The 14,357-nt window shown below is 38.3% G+C and overlaps 1 protein-coding gene across 1 annotated transcript; it reads left to right on the forward strand.

Annotated features, from left to right (window-relative positions):
* The first annotated feature begins 9,156 nt into the window (after nt 1-9,156).
* Nucleotides 9,157-14,357, forward strand: ufsp2 (ufm1-specific peptidase 2). Its single transcript, XM_078261148.1, has 12 exons — nt 9,157-9,249; nt 9,425-9,515; nt 10,493-10,676; nt 10,784-10,850; nt 11,778-11,932; nt 12,081-12,273; nt 12,423-12,569; nt 12,681-12,845; nt 12,944-13,068; nt 13,168-13,244; nt 13,651-13,775; nt 13,871-14,357. The coding sequence occupies exons 1-12, from the start codon at nt 9,247-9,249 to the stop codon at nt 13,955-13,957; spliced, it is 1,419 nt and encodes a 472-aa protein (XP_078117274.1). The 5' UTR covers nt 9,157-9,246; the 3' UTR covers nt 13,958-14,357.

The raw sequence follows: 14,357 nt of genomic DNA on the forward strand, positions 1-14,357 counted from the left end.
CTTCCCCGCTGTATAATCTCCTGGCTCTGCTCTTCTTATCTAATTTCGGGAGGAGACAGTCCTGGTCGAGCAGCTGCGGTCTCTGGGAGAAATTCCATCATCTGGTGTGCTTATCCAGGATACCTTCCTCCTCGCGACCCGCTGATTCAAATGATCAGCTCCAAAGCTAGAGACCGCATACAATATTCATTGAAAACTGCACGGGCAAATGATTGCAGGGAACTATCATTGCCAAAAGCCAATGAGAAACTGGAGAAAAAAGAGCAGTAGGCCAATCCATGTGCAAGTAGGGCTGGTGTAGCTCAACCTATCAGCAATGAGACATTATTTCCAAGCGACTCCTTGCATGCAGTAGACTTTTCTATTAAGATCAGCCTACAGACTGGGTCCCATAATACGAGACTGGTCCCCCCATTTACGAATAATCCTATTTCTGTTATGGTCACATAGGACTACGTGCACGTGCCTGTGGTGCTCTAGCCTATAGTGTGTTTGTAGTCTTTATGGTGATATTGATTTTTCAAGCTATATTCATACGGAATACTAATAGTTTCAAAATTGTATTTGATATGATTTCATTCAATTATTCAACTAATATTTTATGTTTTATCTCTGCCTGTCACACACATACACACACACACACACACACACACACACACACACACACACACACACACACACACACACACACTATCCCTAACTTCCCTGCTGTATTAAAATTAATTAAAATCATCACTGGAAATATTATTGTTATTTTGTAGGGCTGCCTGCAGCTAACAACGAGCAACTAATCAATTTCACTAATCAACTCGTCAATCAAATTTGAAGAATACATTGTCAATGAGAGTTCCCAGTCATCTGAAGACATTATAGACTTGCATGTTCAAACACTTATACACCCAAACACATTAAGTTCACTATAAGACAAATGAAAGCAGCAAATCTTCACATTTGAGATCAAGAACCAGCTCATTTTAGGGCATTTTCCTTTAAAAATGACTGAAAGGGGTACTTCACAGATTTTACCCATCAAAATCTGTTTGTAGCTCTTGGGGTATGAAAGGGTATAGTGCTGCCACGTCTGAAAAAAAAGGTATCAATATCACGTTATTACGTGAAAAGTTTATTGTAATAACAAGATATTTTTCACGTTATACAGTAAAAAGATAGCATGAAGTAGAACTTCAAATTGTGTATATTTCGCAATTTATCCGTCTGCACACTGTGTCTTTATTGAAACAGGAGTTTCATGTTCTAACACGATAAATTATCACGTTATAACATGAAATGTTACATCTTACAACCTTTTAAATTATCATGTTATAACGTGATAATTTATTGTTGACATTTGTTGTTGTGAAACCTTTCACCAAGCTCAAAATCCAACATGGCTGCTCACTGCATCAACAGTAGTGAAAGCTGTAGTAACATATATAGTCTAATAATAATAATAATAATAATAATAATACATTTAATTTATAATGCACTTTTCATCAAAGATCTCAAAGTGCTACAGGTTAGAAACAAAAAACATAAGCAGTTTAAAATACATTAAAAAAAAAAAACCATCTAAAGGGCACCAAAAGCTTTACTAAAAAGAAATGTCTTAAGGCCTTTTTTAAAACAGTCAGTGGATTGAGGTGCCCTCAAGGTGTCAGGAAGGGCATTCCACAGACGTGGGGCAGCAGCACAGAAGGCCCTATCTCCCATTGTCCTGAGTCTGGAGGAGGATTGAGTGAGTGGAGCGGAGGGAGCGTGTTGTGTTTTGTGGGTTGATAAGTTATTTGAGGTAGGGGGGGGGCATGTCCATGGATGCATTGATGTGTGAGGAGGGAAACCTTGTACTCAATCCTGGTGGAGACGGGAAGCCAGTGGAGTGAGTGGAGAATGGGGGTAATGTGCTCATGTTTCCGCACTCTCATCAGGATCCTAGCTGCAGCGTTTTGGATGTACTGAAGCCTCTGCAGACTCTTTCTAGGAATCCCAATGAGCAGTGCGTTACAGTAGTCCAGTCTGGAGGAGACAAAGGCATGAATCAGCTTTTTGGCATCTAAGAGGGAGAGAATGGGGAGGAGTTTGGAGATGTTACGGCGGTGGTAGAAAGAGGTCTTGCATAGGTGATTTATATGGGCTTCAAAAGGGAGTTGGGAGTCCATTTTTACACCAAGATTTGTGACTGTTGATGAGAGGGGGATGTTGGAGCCAGAAAATGTGATGCTGGTTATGGATGATGATTTGGTCTGGTGGGGAGTGCCAACCAGGATGGCTTTGGTTTTGGAGCTGTTGAGTTGAAGGAAGTTGTGCTCCATCCATACCTTTATCTCCTCCAGACAGGTGGTGAGTTTTGATGGGGATGACTGTGAGGGTGGGGTTTCAGCTGTGGCATTTACATGGAGCTGTGTGTCATCGGCATAGCAGTGGAATGAAATTTTGTGACGGTTGATGATTTGGCCAAGGGGGGTGAGGTAGAGGATGAAGAGGATGGGGCCAAGGACTGACCCCTGGGGGACACCGTCTAAGTTCTGCGGTAAATGGAACGCACTATAACACATTCGAATCTCCGACCAACCTGTCGATGGTCGAGTTGGAGACTGTCCTCTCCTGAAAAACGCCCACATAAGTCGTTTGTTCAAGCAGCAATTACGACTCATATTTACTTTTAAAGTGACGGCGCACTCTAGTGGCCCGTAGTGGTTACGGCATAAGCAAAGCAAGAAGTAAGTATAAGCGCCAATTTCCCCCTTATTCCGGTGACAGATGGGTCAAACAAACACAGGACTTTCACCCAAGAGACTGGGGTTTGTGTCCTGTTTGAAAATAAAAGTAAATGGCGTGTGTTTTTTAACTTTAAGAAACAAACCAAACAAACTGAACAATGTCACGTTCTGCGTCACGTGCATAACCAGAAGTGAAGTAAGGTAACTGATGTATTGATTTGAACCCAAACCAAGATCTTTTTTAAAACTAGTAGTTTTGGTGCCTAAACCTCCAATCTGAGACTGTTTCACAACGGTAACGACGTGTTTAAAACCCTGACCTACGTTCTGTGGTTAAGGTTGTAACATATCCTTCCACCACTAGGAGCGCTAACTTATGAAACGCTCCTATGGGTCGTTTTAGAGGAATAAGCGACCTATATCGTCATATGGTTTGGAGGCTTGTTGTCGAGTTGCATTGTTGGTAATGTAGGCACCAGGTTTTGACAAGAAAGAAGAAAGTGTGAAACTAAAACATCCTGCCAAAAAACTTCAGGCACATTCAGCACACAAACAGTGACACATTTACAGAAACGTTGATTAATGTGCTTCATGCTTATAAAGAAATGAAATAGAATAACTACAATTTTAGCACATTTTCCACACTAACAGGTCTGGTGATTTCATATATGTCACAGAAAACACTACACTGTGCAACTTGAAGTGAATTCCATTTATTTTATTCTGTTTGTTCTGTTTGACTGTTCAGGAAATGGTTCAGTGATGATTATACATGTTGGGTAATCATTTATTAAATTTAATAGATTAAACAAAAATAGATTGAACGTTCATAGTCTAACATAATAAATCCATTTCAGTTTAAATAATGAACAGCTTTATCATTTGGAAGTTTTCTCATTTCTCGCAGGATAACTCTGGATGAGCATGCAGCTTACATTGGTAATCTTTCAGCAACAAGGCCCAGGATGTTCCTACTACAACAAAAAGGTTACAGGTCAGAGATTAAAGGGGGAATCCTTCCATTAGGCCCAGAGTGGCCACCCTTAATGCAATTCATTAAACTGTGGTTTTCACTGTAAACTGAAAAACTGCCCATTTTGAAACGTGCAAGTTATTTTATCAGTGACACTTTTATGGTGCATTACGTTAAATGATGAGGTTTTTGGTCAGTGGTGGGCAAATAGCCAAATCTTTCCCTCTAACAAAAATATTTGGCCCCATGATGACGTTTTCTGTTTCTAGTTTATTTATTTTACAAAATTTTATAAATCCTAAATTTCATAAATCTGTCATATGAAACTGTGTAAAAGGCTCATGTAACTCACAAATATGTAAACATTAGTTTATAATATCTAATAATAATGAATACCCCTACATGAAGAGAGGCATGAACATATTCTTCTGTGGCTTCTGTGCTACATTAAGTTCTGCATTAGTCTGTTTGAACTACCAGATAAATAACAATATATATAAAAAATGATTTAATCCACTTCATTTATAAGTTCTCCTTGAATTCAAACACAGTTTTGATCCCATGGCTTAGCTGTTTTACTTGAACAAATAGGTCAGAAATGATGTAGCGATTACATCTTTTTTTCCCAGGGAAACAACAGTATTTTAATTTAGCCATAACTAATTAATCCAACTGTTTATCATGTGTAGATAACCTGTTATTATATAGTATATTCCCATATATGAGTTTCGAAATAAGTATTATCATAAACCACTGTAACTCTTTTAGCCCATGGAGAAAATGGCCTTCAGACACAATCCTAAAATAGGTTTCTAAATCAAATTATTCTTAAATGAATCACAATAAATAAAGAAATTGAAACCATATCGGCCTGCATCTCCACAACATCTGTACTGAACATTGCTGAAAAAAACTGGCCCCTGGTTGAACCTTATTGCTGACTCTTGGTTTGATTTGTTGGACTTCTTTAGCCTTTAAAATTCAATAGTCTATTGAAAATTCTTTGTATAAATGTTCTGAGGAGAATCTCCTTAAACCTTATTAAATTTAAGAGAAGGGATTTAGGGGGAAGTTCATTGAGACTGAGCTGTCACTTTAAGAACGTACAGTACTGTCAGGGCTACTTTAAACCAGCTGTATCTAAATGTGAGTGTCCTGTCAAACATGCCTGCTTTTAAAAACCAACTGAGCTGATAAAGGTTGTTAAACATCTCACATGCTCTTATTTTTCAAGGAAGAGGACTTTCATGCATTCGCTTAAAAGTACAAGATGATGAAGACTAAATAAATGAGGTCAACACTACAAATTGGCCATGTGTACTGGGCCTGTAAAATGTGTTCATTCAAATTTTACTGACAATCTGCTACATTTCGATGATTGATTTTGACTGCTTGTATGAGATTAACCATTTTAGCTCCCAGTACGCCGTAAAAAAAAAAAAAAAATTAAATCACTGCATCACAACATGTCAAAATAATTCATTCTATATGACAGAAGTACTCCAGATTTCGTCTGTCAGTGCTTTTCCATTCAAGAGGTAAATGCAAATGCAGTTTGCTGCAGTGACATTTTGAAGCAGATCTTGCAGGCAATCCTCAGGTCTTAGTGACCCATCTGCCGCCTCTCATCCTGATCCGGAGGAGATGGCAGCTGCACTGGCATGAACAAACCTCTATGTCATGGCTATCTACAACATGGGCCTTCTTATCTGTGCCAAGGTGGGACCCTGTTTCTGGACAGAAAAATCTTGGCTCTGGGTTGCTCTGTGTCTTCTTGTTGTATTTTCTCTGAGGTGGAGCGCTGAAGCAGAAGACGATGAATTGTCAAACACCTTTCCTACAAAACTGAGGATCTGCATCAACAGAAAGAAGTGGTGCTACAGTACTGTAAGTGTGAAGACACAACATCTTTATCTGCTTACAGATCTCAGAATTGAGCTGGAGTTGATCGCTGGACTCCTTCAATTGTCACTGTTAGAGGTTGCTTTTGGTTGTCTGTGCCAATGAAGATGTAAAGATGTGGGGAGGGAGGAGGCAGCTCTCAGCCAGGGCTACAAGGAAACAGGGAGAGGTGTAAACAGAAGTATTATCAGCAAATGTATAAGTATTGAAAGGTAAAAGCACTTATTATTCAGCATAATTTCACTTCTCAGTGTTGATTGACTGAGTCATTACTGAAGCTACTATTGTTGGGAAGTTTATTCTGTAAGAATGCATGTTTTATAAAGTGATTATATTGTGAGTAAAAATCGTAATCTTCAAAGGAACTAGTAACTAAAGCTGTCCAACGAATGTAGTGGAGTAAAAAGAACAATATTTCCCTCTAAAATGTAATAAAGTAGCATGAAGTGAAAAAATACTCAAGTAAAGTAATAGTAGCTCAAAATTTAGGCTACTTAATTCAGTACTTGACTTAATGTGCTTAGTTTAATGCCACCAGTGGAATCAGGCATAGTGTCTTCTCTCATTTTTTCACATTTGCCTCTCAGATGTTCTGGGGTAAACCTGTGAGCGATGGGGGATGATCGAGGACCACCCTCCAGCGCGTATGCCTCACTAGGAGACCTAAGGCTAAAGTCATTTGCTATTCAGAGGCAATAGATGTGTTAGTTACATCAAGATATTTCCAGCGGATGCCCAGTTCTGTCCATGTTGGTGGAGAAGATTTTTTTTTAAAAGTAATAAATTAAACACCAACAGTAGACATGCTATATGACGTACAAGTACCATTGTTATTGTTGTTAATGCCCACTTTTTTGTTCTTTGTTGCTCTCTCTCTTCCCCCAAATATGTTTTCTTTTGTTCTTTGTTGTTGTTTCTCTCTCTTTTTCCATGTCCTGTCTCATATGTGGCTTCCTTTCACCTTCCTTGCATTATTAATAATAGTTTTTTTAAAGGTATAAGTAGCACTTGTTGAATGATAGCCATATGTCTCCAAATTGGCAACTTTCAGTGAAAAGTTTTGCTGACGGTACAGTTTTGACTTTATCTGATGGGCTGTGAAAAGTTTTAGGGTACCATAACCTCATCCCATGGAGGAATCTGTGATCTTTCCACTGATACAAGAACATAAAGAGCACCGAAACATCATAGACAAGGTTTCCATTGTGCAGGTATATTTGCTTACATTGCCTGATATAGACAAATAATTAGATTGGCATGAACTAGATTCTTCTTATAGCTTTGAAAGACCAGCAGAAGCTTGTTTTATCAGTGTATGTAGCTCGTGAGCACAGCATGATCCCAAATGTTTCACTGCTCAGAACAACTATTACCAATGTTGAGGTCATGAGCTGGCATGAGACTAAAAGCAATATAACAATTTTGTCTTTCCTCCTCTGATATTACATAACCGAACAAATCAAAATGTAAACTCTGCTTAAGTCCATAAGATGAATGTGCATTTGTAACTTGAGTTTCCATAGTGCCTGCCATATATTTAGTCCCTGCACACGCTCGTTCAAAGATCCTACTTTGTTTATGATACGTAGCGAGAGATAGCTAATCTCATCACAAATCAAGCCCAGGACAATAAGTCCACAGGAACTCAACAGCCATGACTGCAGACAGTTACAATGTATATACTAGAGCTGCACTCAGTTTAACAAGAAGAAACTTTTGTCAGGCAGATTGCAACATTCAGGCACATACAGCCCTTTAATAGATACTTCTATCCAAACTAATCTTGTGTTTTCTTTTCTACATTTTCAAAATAACGGTTATTTCCAAAAATGTTAGGCCTACTTTCCAAAAAGAAACTATACAATGCAGCCATTACATCTGTTTGCTCATAAGTGGTAGCACTACAAACCGGCCATGTGCACGGGGCCTGTTAAATTTGTCAAATTTTACTGACAATCTGCTACATTTAGACAATTGTTTTTGACTTCTTGTATGAGATGGACCATTTCAGCTCCCAGTACTCCTAACAAACCCATGATGATTTTATCCAGAAGCAAAGTTAAAACAAAACATGACTGACCTAAAACTGACCTCACTTTCGACTCCGCTTCCGGGCATGTGCTTTATTTGACTTTGTAATAATGAATTCTAGTAGTAAATGAACTTTACTAAAAAATAAAGAATAGTTAATAAGTTTGAACACATTAATGTCTGGAGCTGTAATGTGAATCAGTTTCAGCAGGTCCTTTCATTTACAGATATTCATGCAGTTTACCCATAATTCATATGCTCAAGAAAGTGTCCTGTGTTTGGCGAAAAGCAGTTAACTGTGTACTGGTATCTGATTTGTCTGCAAGTGCAGCCTTTGATGATGATTTTATTTTTCTGTTGAGTTCAAAGAGTTTTAGTGGTTATGTTTGCTGCAATATAAAAATGTTGAGGCATGTTTCAAGTGTTGCATAAAACGTTTGTCATGGGCACTGATGCTGGAATAATTAGATATAATATGCCTCGATCCTAGTAAAGCCGAATCAGAATTAGAGACGCACTTCATACTGTACACTGCACTCATTAGCAGTGAGCACTGAGCAGTATGATTGACTGGAGAATGTTTGAAGCTATGTTTGTGGACTGGCAGTTTGAAGATAAACCATTAAATGTTTAAACATTTTTTCTTAGTTTAATTAAGCTGAAAACTACAATGGGACACATTTAGTTGCAAAAGCACGGAATAGGAAAAAAAAACAATGTAACTCTAATAAGAAGGGTGTGGTGGAAAGTAACTAAGTACATGCACTCAAGTTATGTACTCAAGTATAATTCTGAGTTACTTGTACTTTACTTGATATTTCAGAGGGAAATATTGTACTTTTTACTTGACTGTTATTAGGCACCTGTAGTTACAAGTTTTTGCAGATGAAGCACTAATGAGCATATAAAATTCAGTGCATTGTTATACAGGAAATTAAATCACCCAACAGTATAAAAATTAATACAGTTAGCACTACTTCAGCCAGCTACAACATAAAAATGCATCTTATATGTTACTGTATTATTATTATTAATAATAATAATAATAATAATAATAATACTAATAATAATAATAATAACAATAATAATAATAATAATACAATAGTATACAATATGATAATGTAACAATGACAGAGCCCATTCTGGCTGCACAGTAAGTACATGTCTTTGATCTGATATACTTTTACTAAGTAAGACTGAGAATGAATGTGTTTTTCTTGAAACAGAGAATTTTTGTTTTCCACCACTGGCTGTTTTCAAACGTTTCGGTAATTTTTTTTTTTTTTTGTGAAATAGTGGATACTTTCATCTCCTCAGGCCATTTTAAAAATCCATCTGAGAAAAATATGAGTAGGAAAAATCACTTCATGCTTCATTTTTAGACCCAAAAAGGTTTGGAACCACAATCATGGATGTATTAAGAGAACCCACAATAAGTAATTCAGCAAACGTTTCCAATTACGAATGACCCTGAATGCAACGTAGGTGGGCGGGGTCAGTGTGGTCCAATAGAATGCAGCAGCCAGAGACACGTTGAAGAATACTTCCTACAACAGACATGTCAGCCTTCAGCGCGTAGAGAACAGCAGCTAGCTTAGTTATTTAACATTACTCGACTCCACGATGGTAAGTTTACTGATAAATTAGCTAAACGAAACGTCCATGCCTCTTTCTGTTCAGCTTTATATTTTACAAGATTACTGCCAGCCGACAGCGGCTCCTCGCATACGTTAACGTTATAAACTCTGTCATCTGGTTCTCTCTCAGGTTACTTAACGTTACTTCTCTTGTGTTATCTCAGGTTGTTACAGTCTCACAGTCCTTCGACACAGGGACCATCCTTCGTGTCAGAGGCCCGCTGGAGTTCAAATGTCAGCTGGACCGCACAGATAGTATGTTCATGGACATGTTTACTACAGTATATTTGAACGTAGTGGTTCCCAACGTTACATACCATAAGGTTTAATCGTACTAGCATCGTTGCAGTGCCTATTTGATCACAGAGTTCACTTTCCTTGCTGATGTGTCCTTCCCGGTTGCTGTATCATTTATTTAGAAGCCTTCACAACCTAGCTTTTATAACACTACCCCTAGGACCACCGCCAGGATTTTAGAAATACTGAGGTCAAGAGGCCTACATCCCTCAGTGCAACCAAAACCACCCTAAACGATTTCTTTAATAAGCCACTAAGAACTGCTATATTATATAATATTATAATATTACCAAGGACCTTTGTGTTCCCAATGGTAGCTTCGGCCCTGCTTCCTGGTGGTTTTAATGTAAAAATAAATCTTTGGGAATAGCAGTTTTAGCTGCTCTACCTGCAGCCACATGCAGAGCAGGGCCACTGATCTATACCATCATATTCATTACAAGGTAGAACTCATAGTCATTCTCTACATTTACAGTCCCTTTTTTACACACACAAAAAAAGTAATATGCTGATGCCTATTTAAGACTAATCAACATCGATAAAATGCAGTGTCACACAAAAGGATGTGCACTGGTTTCATTATGTTTTAAAATTGATTAATAGATCAAATACATATGGCAGCAAAAGTAGTACAATACCAGCAGGTTATAAAATATACGAATGAATGAATAAATAGTTTATTTTGGTTTAGCCTACATTATAATGAACAAAGCATGACAATTTGTGTGAATATGCATATGACAAAAACATTATTATACACGTTTACACTTATCCATTTCACGCAATCTAACTTACACAATCAACAACCCAAAAAGGAATAGGCTGAAGCCCAAGGCTTATTTTAGCCTATCCTATACTATATAATGTGTAAACAGTGTAGTAATTGGTAATGGACTAATATTGTCTGTCTGTCTGTCTGTCTGTCTGACTTTCAGCACTGCTAATACACAAATGCATCTCGACAACATTTGAGACTCTTCACTCTCAGGTGAAATCTGAATCCTGTGTTCTAACAATCTGTGACAGTCCTGTTATTATTTGGCCAAATAGAGGTGTTTATGCAACACCTGAAGAAATATCTCCAAATACGCTGTGTGAAGATATACACCAATGGATACAGTAAGCTCAGTTTAATGTATCTTTGTTATATGGAATCCTCAGCTTTTTGCTAATTTAGTTTGTTTTAAAACAAAATGAATTCTAATTAAGGTTTTTATTTATTTCAGGACAGATGAACAAGAGAGTGCTGGCAAGAGATCTGCAAAAAAGAAAAGCAAAAAAAGTTCAGCAGTGGTATGTAGCTACATGTTATGTTTCTGGAGATGGTTGGAAGTTGTGATTTTTGCTGTATTAACTGTACTAAGAGGGGAAGCTGTGAAACACTGCAAAACACTTTGTTCTCCCCCATGTGAACCACTAGATATAACCTAATTAGGGCTGCAACGATTACTTTCATTATCAATCAATCTTCAGATTATTTTCTCAATTAATTGACTAATGGCTTGGTTTGTAAAACGTCTGAAAAAAGGGTAAAAAACGCCCTTTACAGTTGCGCAGTACCCAAGGCGAAACCTTCACCTGTCTTGTTTTATCTGATCAACAGACTAAAATACATTCAGTTTTGTTTGTAAAAATGCTAAACATAGCAGAGGATAGTTTGTTTCCATTGGGTCACTGCTAGCTACTGCTGACAGGGAGCCACTGTGCACAACTCAGTGTTCAGTGGTAGTAACACTCACAAGTATTCTTTGTAAATTCATTTTCTATGGACAGGGATAGCAGCCTTTTTGTGAAGTACACTCAAGGAAGCATAATAATAATCAGTGTCTGTCTAATGTTGTTTATTTTAGCAAACACTGCAGATTAATTGTTTAGTCTATACAATTTTCGAAAAAATGCCTGTTACAGTTTCTCCAAGTTCAAGGCAATGTCTCTTTTTTGTTTTTTTGTTCGACCAACAGGCCAAACTCAAAGATATTTAGTATACTATCACAAAAGTCTAAGAAAAACAGCAAGTGCACTCATATATGATAAGCTACAACCAGGGAATTATTTGCATTTTTGATTAACAAAAATGACACAAGCAATTAATTGATAATGGAAATTCTTGTAGTATATTGTAGTCAAGAGTTTAAGCTCTAAACCTAAGGATGTTCACATATGCCTTATTGTCTTTATGGTGTCTGTGTGCTCAAATGTAAATTCACCGATGTCATTCAGAGTGTCATTAATCTTCGCCTGATGATGGAGGCAACAAAGACAGGCCCTCTTTCAGCCCCGATCCTCAGCAAAACAGTCCAGAAATCCCACTTCCTGTCTACAACTCTTCCCATTGACTGTGTCGTCCGTACCACCTGCAATGACACAATCAAAGAGTATGTCTTACCTTAAAAACATTTGATTTGATATCACCGACCAAATTGTTAAAATAATACTGTATCAGTGTCAGTAAACTTGAACTCCCCACCAGCCACTACCATGAATAGTTCTGCTCACTGTGAAATGTTTCTTCTGGTGTTGCAGTGCCTTTGAGCGCCTGTTGGAGGCGCTAACTCATCAGCTGTGTGAGATGGAAAAAGTGATCCTGCAACACATGAAGGGAACCACGCTGCTGGTTCCTGAACCACTCCACTTCCTCCTTCCAGAGCCAAAAGGACTAGTGACCGTGGTTTACCCAGCAGGGGTGCCTGACAGCCAACTAGAGGCACAACGTAAGGTAAGAGCCTCAGATCCAGATTCTTTAAAATCCCAAACAAAAAGGCAGTTAGATAAAAGCATACATTTTCTTTGCTGAACTCCTGATTTATGTTCATTTACTAACATATTTTATCCATTGTATTGTACACAAAAACTCTGTCTAAGTAGGAACTGCATCAACAGTTTGAGCTACCAAATGACTGGCCCTATTTTAGAAGAGCCACCGCTTACCACTTTCCCAATGAGCCTTACAAAGATGGTTACCTCCGAAACCCTCATCTGGTCCTCACACATCCATCCCTGGACAACGGAAAGGTGTGGCTAATCACCAAATTAAAGTCTGTCACACTCTATCTCCTCTTTTGAAGATGGATGCGGAGACCTAACCTTGATTTATCTTCTCTTATGTGTGTATCTTTTCTCAAGGTGTACTCGGTCCAGGGGATCTACAGCTATCGCCACTACATGCAGGACCATATGGATGACAATGGCTGGGGCTGTGCTTATCGCTCCCTCCAGACCATCTGCTCCTGGTTCCAGCAGCAAGGCTACGTAGAGCGGGCCGTGCCAACTCACAAGGAGATTCAACAGGTACAGTTAGCGGGCCTACGAATCACATACTAAATATAAACTATCACAATACAATAGAAATGTTCAATGTTGCTTTTAATGGGCTCTCACCTTCCCAGGCTTTAGTGGATGTCGGAGACAAACAGGCATCCTTTGTTGGATCACGCCAGTGGATCGGATCCATTGAGGTTCAGGCTGTTCTAAACCAGCTGCTTGGGGTCACTTCCAAGATCATGTTTGTGAGGTGTGTTATGTCACGCCTTTGGATAGCAACTTGTGTGACGATGTGCTGCATGTACATATTATTTGGATTCATCTAATGATAAATGTTTGTACTAATTAGTCAAGGTTCTGACTTGGCATCCAAAGGCAGAGAACTGGCCAACCACTTCCTTACTGAAGGGACTCCCATCATGATTGGTAAGCTGGAAGTCTTGACTTTTTTTTAGAACTGTTCCTAAACAAGCATTTGGGCCTTTAATTAAACTTAAACAGGTTACACAAACTTTAAAACCACAACACATGGTTCCCACGGGTCCTTGAAATACTTGAAAGTTTGTGTATTTGGGGGAGGGAAATTAAGGCCTTGAAGGTTTTTGAAAATAGGCATAACATCAGACATGAGTCATTAAAAGTACTTGAATTTATATATTTTGTGCAAATATAGAAATTGAAGTTCTTTTGATATTTTTTTTTACTTAACGTTAGTACATAGGCTACATTTCGCTGTCTGCATGTGTGTCTAACCAGCGTAAATCTTAATTCCCCATCACAAACACAGCCATGGTAAAGGTATCTTTTCACGTTACTTTTTCCTGTGTTGCAGGAGGCGGAGTTTTAGCTCACACTATTCTAGGTGTGGTATGGAGTGAGACCACCGGGCAGATCCGCTATCTCATCCTAGATCCACATTACACAGGAGCAGAGGACTTACAAGTTATCACAGACAAGGTAACAGCATCTACACTGGCTGCATGTCTCTCTCTAAAGTTCCCTTTTCACGCACTGTGCAGTGTTGAATGTGGTATGTATGTTATCGTTCCCAGGGCTGGTGTGGCTGGAAAGGACCAGATTTTTGGGATCAAACTGCGTATTATAATCTGTGTCTGCCTCAGAGGCCAAAGGTCATCTAAGCTCTCACAGCCTTTCAGACGGACATCATCTGAGATTGGTAAAGCAGCCGCAAAACTTTGGAGTGACACTATGACCTTTGTTTATATGTCCAGCATTGCTTATTTCTGTAATGATGCTAAATTCTTGTAATTAACGTTTTCGATTTTGGTCAAGTGCTACATAATCTATTGTTTTAGCAACAAAGGCACAACTAGAGATTGATGTAATTTGGTATTGAAAAGATAAATTGTTTATATCATGTACAAGACAGAGGCTTGTGAAAAATGTATACTAAATAGGCTAATTTCATTCAGTGATTTGGTTCATCAAGGTCAACAGAGTTTTATCATTGCTTTATGTTATTGGTAGACAAATTGCTGATTGTACAAATAATTAAACTATACAGTATATTTTGTCCTA

Source organism: Sander vitreus, chromosome 2 (assembly GCF_031162955.1).
Source record: "Sander vitreus isolate 19-12246 chromosome 2, sanVit1, whole genome shotgun sequence".
Classification (NCBI taxonomy): Eukaryota; Metazoa; Chordata; class Actinopteri; order Perciformes; family Percidae; genus Sander; species Sander vitreus.